At 39.2% G+C, this 8,640-nt stretch overlaps 1 protein-coding gene across 1 annotated transcript; it reads right to left on the minus strand.

Annotated features, from left to right (window-relative positions):
* Positions 1-3,351: 3,351 nt before the first annotated feature.
* On the minus strand, positions 3,352-8,640 carry LOC143415664 (uncharacterized). The gene is made up of 6 exons (XM_076881016.1): positions 8,515-8,640; positions 8,190-8,435; positions 7,924-8,103; positions 6,709-6,807; positions 6,236-6,333; positions 3,352-3,484 (listed from the first exon to the last, which is right to left on the minus strand). Exons 1-6 carry the CDS (start codon positions 8,534-8,536, stop codon positions 3,425-3,427), a joined length of 705 nt encoding a protein of 234 aa, XP_076737131.1. The 5' UTR covers positions 8,537-8,640; the 3' UTR covers positions 3,352-3,424.

Below are 8,640 nucleotides of genomic sequence, written 5' to 3' on the forward strand. Positions count from 1 at the left end.
TCATACACCCTCCACCTCCAAGCTGAAAAAAACTCCTCAATTGGATTTAGGAAAGGAGAGTAAGGTGGAAGAAACTCCATTAGCATCCGGGGATGGGTGGTGAACCAGGTTCTGATGCGTGGGCCGCGGTGGAAGTTCACATTATCCCACACAATGACATAATGTGGTAGCTGAGGTCCTTCTTCACCTCTCTCATTCTCTGGGATCAGATCAGTATAAAGGTGGTCCAAAAAATTGAGGAGCTTTTGTGTATTGTAGGGCCCTAAACTGGGAATGTGTGTGGCCACACCTCTTTCTGATATAGCGGCACACATTGTTATATTTGCTCCTCGCTGGCCTGGGACATCCACAGTGGCTCGGTGGCCAATGATGTTACGGCCACGCCTTCGACCTTTGGCCAGGTTGAAGCCAGCTTCATCAACGAACACTAGGATGTGAGGGGTTTCATTGTCTTCTAATGCCATTATTCTCTACAATAGAATAGAAATAAATCTAATCAGTCAAGTAGAGACAGATACTGCAGGGACGATCTAAAGTACTGTAAAAACAGGGAGTGGAAAACTGAAGACAATTTCTAGGCAAAATGCTCTAGTCACACAAAGCTGGATTCTGAAGGTAAAAAGGATAACGCAAAACAAAAAAACAGTGGTAACCATGTCTTACTGTAATAGTGTTACAATGATAGACAACCAGTAGTTGACTTACATGCACATACTGGTACCGCAGCCCTTTCACTCTGTCAGAGTTTCTCTCAGATGGTACCCTGTAAATCTGTTTCATGGTCATCTGATGTTTCTTCAATACCCGTTCTATTGTGGAGATGCTGATAGAGTTTATATTTTGGAACATTACATTGTCTAGCAGGATTGCATTACGAATCTGTCTCAGTGTGATGGCATTATTTGCAATGACCATGTTGCATATTTCTCGTTCTTGTTGTTCATTTAGAAGTTTTCTTCTGCCACCCACTTGAGGCTGTCGTCCAATCCTAGACATACAAGTCAAAGGTCAACACTGTAAATTTGTTACAAAATGAGTTACCAATGTAATTGTACTGCTGTTTTATGGTACTAAAAGTGTGATGCACTGCACAGTGACTGGAATACTATTCACAGTATTTTCTCCATTTTTTTTTCTTTGTCATTTTTATAGTATCATATAACATCACATGAAGATATTACAGTACTCTAGGCCTACACACACACCAACACTGAATAGTTCAATAGCATAGTTCTGTACCTGTTTTCCCTGCGAAAGGTTTGGATGATGGAGGAGACTGTAGACCGAGGCACATTAGGCTGCACTCGGCGACCTGCCTCTGCCATTGTGAGGCGATGGTTTATAACGTGGTCAATAAGGGTGGCCCGGATTTCATCTGGGACATCATGGTGCCTCCGTGCTCCTCGGCCTCTTCCCCCTATTCCTCCACGCATTCTCACTCCTCCTCTTCCTCTTCTTCTTCCTCCTCTTCCTCGAGCAGGAAGTTGCTGTTGTACTTGGCGAGGTGCTTCCATGTTCACACTGCAAATGAAACTGGCCCCGGGCCAAGCTCTGTCTATATACTTTTGGCAGCAGTCATAATCATAGACAACACCTGTCAGGTATCTAAACAACCTGTTTGATTGGTCATCTGAGATGTGGGAAACTGCTCCTTCGTTAGTTCTAATTTCACCTGATTGATTGTCAAGTACTGTCATAACTTTATCAAATGTTCCAAGATATTCTTTCATGGTATTATATCTTTGACTAATTTTGACAGTTGAACAGACAATTGTGCATATGATGACTTACACAATGAAACCATGCTGATATGTTTTGGAGTGAGTAACCATTTCACTGACAAATCAACTAATCAGTTTAGATCGGCAAGATCTATTTATTTGGAAAATGTGCTAAATGTGGGCTCATTGTGCTAACTGTAGCTACTTGTACATAATCATTTGAAAAGAAGCACAGAGTCACTTGAGACATGTACTAAAGCATTTGCAATTTGATAAAACCAATGGAAAATGACATTCTGTTGTGAACAATTGCAAGGTGGTTCGGAGATTTGTCCATGTTATTTTGAGAATGTCATCTCGGTTTCAAGAAATGAGCCAAACCAATCGAGAAAAACTGTAACTGCAGCATAGAAATGCATGTGTGACTGTGTGCTCCCTAAGATGAGTGGGCTGAGCTTGATGAAACTTTGCATTAACATTACATAGGGCACTGTGAGTGGCAGCATGTATATAACTTATACAAATACTGTATACATCTGTGCTTTTCACAGTGCAGTTGAGCAAAGAATGAAATGTCAGATTAAAATGATCAGTCACACTATAACGTCCACAACATTATACTATAATGATTGTAGTATAGATGTGTCTTTCTGTGTTCCCTGTGCGCTATACATTTTGTAAACATAGATAGACGAAATCAAAAATACGTGCAGCAGTTAAAGTGACCCAGAATGATCCTAAAATCAGTCGTTGGAGCTCTTCAGTGTCACTAGATGGCAGCACCAGACCGTGCTTTAAACTGTGGTTAGTGCTTTTTGCTGTCTGTGGATGCTGCTGGAATGCACCTATAGTTGGCTGTGAACTGACTAATTATGCATATAATTAAAGTGGCTGGAAATATCCTGGTGATTCTGGTAACTCTACTTGAGTATATCTCTTAGTACATCAGTCTTTCTCTGAGCATTTGTTTTTGCAGCATAATCTGACCCCGATTTTGACTGAATGGAAACTGAGATCATATCAGACTGAATGAGTATAGACAGCACATATGTCCTCACTGTCCTGTGCAAGGACAACCACAGATATCAACAACACTGTAACTAAGATGCACATGCAAACTGTTATCTACTGATGGAGAATTTTTTAGTTTAAACAGCATCTAAATTCTCACATAATTCATTTCCTTAAATCAAAACTCATTAACCACATCCACACTTTGTTCTTAAGCTTTTGTTGATCTACACTGAAGACATGTGCATGTGTTAGCAACAACAGTTCACATTTTCCATCAGACATCTTCATGAAACCCACAGAACCACACGAGAAGAACAAGTCCAACTAAAGTCCTGCAGAGAATACAGATCACTGCAGTGGAGACAACAGCAGGGTTCTACAAGTAACTAAGTATGTTAAATATATTACTTTACATGTATATATTAGATATATACTAGATATGATTGTTATTTATTGTTCACATAACATGTATTATATAGATACATGTTGCTGTTATGGCCATACTGAGATGCTGAAAGACAGGGTGATGAAAATATACATGTATTTTTTTTTTCTTTAAAGTCATTAAAGAAGTTTAGCTTTTATTTTACCACAAACATTAATTTCTCTTTGAGTAGGAGTTGACTTGAATTTATTGAAAAGATTAAAGACAATATATACAGATCTGATTTGTAATGAATGTCCTCAGGTCACGTGGAACAGCAGTTGGATTCCAGTGGTTGGACTTCAGCAAGGACTAGGCGACGACTCTGAAAAGTTCAAACAACATGGGACCAGTCACAGTTAAAATAATGCATGGGTTTTGCTTTAAATACTCTTGATAAAATCGAAGAAGTACTCTATTACTTTAAGAATGTGCCTTCAGTTAAAATAATCAGTGTGGCTGCTTGCCCAGGTTTTACAATATAGTTTATTGTTCTGGCATCAGCAATACATAATAATAATAATAATAATAATAATAATCATCATTTATGAGGGTATTTGATTTGTTTTTAGTTTCTTTCCATTTTTCCGCTTTGTCATATATATATATATATATATATATATATATATATATATATATATATATATATATACAAAAAATATACATAATATATTGATCTACTGTCTCATCTTGTTCTGCTCTGAGTTTTATTTTTATTTTCTGTCCCACTGTTCTGTTTCCTGTTTTATTTTGTTAGGGCTCTTGACTCATGTACATCATGTTTAATTTAACGTCCTCTGTCACATTAATTTGTTCCTTCTGTGTTTTCCACCAGTTCAATCACCTGCTGTGTATTTATTGTCTGTCTCCCACTGCTTTCATGTCAAGTTGTCCGTTCTACTTTCACAGTTGTCTGCTCCTTGTTTCCCCTAGAAGTCTTTTTCTGTGGTTTGCTTTGAACTTGTTGAATAGCCAACAATAAAAGCTTTTTAGTTTCACCTCATAGTCCTGAGTTCTCCACAAATTGCTTAGTACAGTAGTGATGGGTCGTTCGCGAACGAAATGGCTCTTAGAGCCGGCTCTTTGACATGAACGACGCGAGCCGGCTCCTTATCGCGAGCCGTCATGTGGGTTTTTTTTTCTTTCTCTCACCCTCTCTCTCTCTCTCGCACTTTTTTTCCGCTTCACTTCGCACCTGAGCCTTGTGCTTTATGCTGGGCAGAGGGGGGAGGGGCGGTAGTTACACTCAGTAGCACAGGAACAGAGCCAGAGGGAGAGAGAGAGAAAGAGAAAGAGAGCCAGGGACAACAACGTCACATTAGAAAGGTATAGTAATCATCCACAACTATTTTCGGTTGCAGATGATAAAGGATTCAGAAAGTTTATTCATGCAGGTCCATATGACAGAGAATATGCATCTTCTTTTTGTTTTCATATTATAATTTATATTTAATTGTGTTGTGGTTTGCAGTGTTTTGTGTTGTTTTCACTTTAAATTTGTAAAAGGAAAAAGCTGAAAATTTAAATAGTTAAAAGTTGAAATGTGAATAGTTGATTTTTGTATTATATGATTTATTTATTACATTTTATGTGGAGTGAAAAAATAAAAGTATATTTACAGTGGCCCCTACAGACAAAGCACATACAAACTTCAAATCACGTACGAACTCTGAAGCACGTACAAACTCCAAAACACGTAAAAACACGTACAAACTCCAAAACACGTAAAAACTCCAAAACACGTACAAAAGACAACAGAAGTGCTCCAGGATGCTGGGCGCAGTGTTGAGCTTTTGTTACCTAGTGGCTACACAAGCCAGCAAGTACCAACGACCGGATTTGGTGTGTGGTAGTAACAGGTAAATGAACTTTTTTTTTAAATTATTTGAATATATATGAGTGCCTGTGTATAAATACACAAACAATACACACATGCTTTCAATTGTGTAATTTAAGTGATCTAGTAGCTCTGCTTTGGAAGTTCAGTTCATGCTAGAAATGTGTTTTGGAGTTTGTACGTGTTTTGTCTCTAGGGGCCACCGCATATATTTATATATAAACATATACAAATAAAACCACTTTTTTTACGTTAGTAATTCCTTTTGTGCATAATTTTATATTATTGTTAATAATAAATTAATTAAAGCAACAAAACAACCTGAAGAGCCGGTTCGGAGCCGAAAGAGCCGGCTCTTTTTAGTGAGCCGAACCGAAAGAGCCGGCTCTCTAAAAAGAGCCGGAAATCCCATCACTATAGTACAGTGTGACACAAGAAGAAGGGAAATCTCAAAATCTCAAACGCAGTTAATCATTAATACATTGCTGTGTTGTTTGGATCACTCACTATGACATCTTCATAGTGGGAATGATTTTCTTTTCCTGAAGTGTTCATATATTTGAAGTCAATGGGCTGTCTTGTACACCAACGTGACCAGGAGACTGGAAACATTTACATCATTATAATTTCGCCTAACAATTTTTTTTAAAAAAGGACATACTTTGGATTTGGTCCTCTCATTTTCTCTGGATATTTGTAATATGAACATCGACAACGCTGGTATTTCTGACCATTTTTTGGTCATGTCTGATGTTGAGCTATGTGCAATTGTATTAAATTCTGAATGCTGTGGCTTGCCTTCTTACTCAAGCTAGAAAAGTTGATCCTAACACTCCAAACCCAAACAGCAGCACTTTGTGACAAAATATACCCTACATGGTATAGTACTGTCTTTAATAAGCTAAAGTAGACTAAGGCATGCATTTCTATGGAGACAAAAAAGTGCAAACACATCTAAATATCCTCAGAGATCACTAAACTTACAATGATTTTAAAGCAAACTGAGTTTTAAAAAACTGCAAAACTGCACTAACACAGTATTTTTTTTTAGTTTTCAAAACAAAGTGCACACTTCAAATTCTTTGAAATGATGGTTAGCATAAAGGTAATGAATGATAGATAGATGATAGATAAACAGATAATCAAATAGCATCTCAATATTTAGAATAAATATCGGCCTTATGAAGGAAAAAAACACTTGTTCTGAACCATGATGGAGACAAAGAAGAGCAGCTGTACCTCTGGTCTTTGATCTGTTTCCTTGTCTCTGATGGTGATTTGTCCATAACTGACGTCTCCAGTTTGCTCTGATGAGTAGACTCCAGCTGGATCACACTCTGCACAATAAAACACACAAAGAAGACATCAGTGCAGTTCTACATTCATACTTACAAGCCTGAACGGACAATTAACTTGGTGTCTTTGCTTCAAGTATTGCGGGAGCTTTCACTTCTACAGATGAGAGTGGAAATGTAATTAAAGCCGAGGCATGCACGCACACAGCTTTATGAATCTGATGAAAGAAACGTGTCTGCGTCCCGTGAAAAAACTGTGATGATCTCACACTGACTTCAGCCCTGTTTAAATAAAGATGCTTTGCTCAACAGTAATTAGTACACAGTGTCACATTCATGCAGACAGTAATCTCAACACCTGCTGGACTCTCTTTCTCATTTTTTATCCATGATGAAGACAAAGAAGCGCAGCTGTACCTCTTTTCTTTAATTTTCTTTTCTTCTCTATGATGATAATTGGTCCATAACTGACGTCTTCAGTTCTCACTGCTGAGTAGACTGCAGCTGGTTCAGTCTCTGCACAATAAAACACACACAGAGGACATCACTGCAGATAGTCATTTAAGTACTGCTGTTAATATTTTAATTATTATGAAAAATTATTTGATCCCCTTCTTTTGTCTCCAGTATTCAAACTGGACATAATGAAAAACTAAATTTCTTAAATCAGCGACTAGCAGTGAAACAGCTGCTTTAGGGAGGACGCAACTGTGCAGATGATGCAGGCACCATATCCCAGGTACAAATAAGACAGGATACAAGAACAGAAAAGTTTTTTTCATACAGAAATGTCTTGTTTTGAAACTGAAAACAGAGCTGAACCCCCGCCCCCCAAAGGATTAAAAGTAGGCCATGTGGGTAGTGGAAGCATGCTGCTTCTGCAATCTATGGCCCACAATCATCAAAACAGGTCTGTGGTCCCTACAATAACCAGAACACTTTGTGATGTTACGCTAGTGCTGTGTTGATCTTTGTCTTGTAATAGCAGGCCCTGTCTCCTTATCTCTGCCTTCCTGTCTGTGACCTGAAATCAGTTTGTCATCTTGAAGTATGTCTCAACTCTTTGAAAGCATCTCAAGGACAAATAATGCTGCAGAATGAGCCACTACGGATGTCACTGATGGCAAATACAAAGCCAGGCAAAAGATGTTTCATTTGGGCAATATAGGTTAGAGCCTTCCACTGAACTGGAGGTTTTATCAATCACTCTTGGCATACGGCTTGATGCCATTCATATAGAAGAGGTAGTTCAGATTTGCTCCTTTCCTTAGTCGGGATCTGTAGCCAGTCTTGTTGATAATCACACAAAGTTATAACAGCAGTGTGGACAGGGCACCTTGGGAAATCCCGCATTAGATGGTGACTGATATTGGCTTGATTTCGGCTCCATTGTTGTTTGTCACTGAAAGTAAAGGGCAGTATATGACACCAGTTATTGCTCTTGCTTGCTTATGTTCAAGGTAGGCTAGGCTTGATTAGCCTGGGGACCCTTACTGGATCTAGACATCATGGAGGGATGATCTGAAGTTCCAAAGCTGAATACGCTATCCAGCTGCTATATATGCTTACTATGTGAATGAAGTAAGACTAAAAATTGAAGCTGAAAAGAGAGAAACCATGAAATCTCCTCACCTTTAAGTTTCCTTTTAACAAGTCGTCTCACCAGCAGAACCAGTACCACCAGTAAAGTCACAACACAGACTGACCCAACAAATGACAACACAAAGAGAACTGGAGGAGCAAGTGATGGAGGAAGAGAAGTAGAACGAGGTGGAGGTGTGGATGTAGGTGGAGGTGTGGTGGTGTGTTCCCCTAAAATAAAGCAAACACAGTCATTAAGTTGTCGTCACATTGTGAATGTTGAAAGCTGCAGAAACACAGACAGGTGAGTGTGTCACCTGTGACAGTGATCCAGCTGGATGGAGACTCTCCATGACCGCTGATGTCACACTTGTAGAGGCCTTCATCAGACCTGGAAACATGCTGGATGGTCATGTGACCTGTAGGCTGCTTCCTGATGAGGGAGCCATCTTTATAGAAAGCAGCTGTGAGGTTGGAGGGAGTGGTCTTTGTTTTACAGAGCAGAGTGACGTCATCTCCCTCCATCACAGGGAGGACAGGACTCTGCAGGATCACTGATCCACCTCAACACAGAGACAAACTACAGCATTTCATCCATTTACACACAGCTTCATCAACACTAACTCCACACACTCAGCTTACCAGTGACTGTCAGGTTAACCATGTTACTGATGGGACCCTCTCTGGACTCACACCAGTAAACTCCACTGTCAACTGTGTCAGTGTAGCTGATGTTACAAGAAGAACCAGCTGGTTTTCCCCAACCAG

The sequence above is a fragment of the Maylandia zebra genome, unplaced genomic scaffold, assembly GCF_041146795.1.
Source record: "Maylandia zebra isolate NMK-2024a unplaced genomic scaffold, Mzebra_GT3a scaffold02, whole genome shotgun sequence".
Classification (NCBI taxonomy): Eukaryota; Metazoa; Chordata; class Actinopteri; order Cichliformes; family Cichlidae; genus Maylandia; species Maylandia zebra.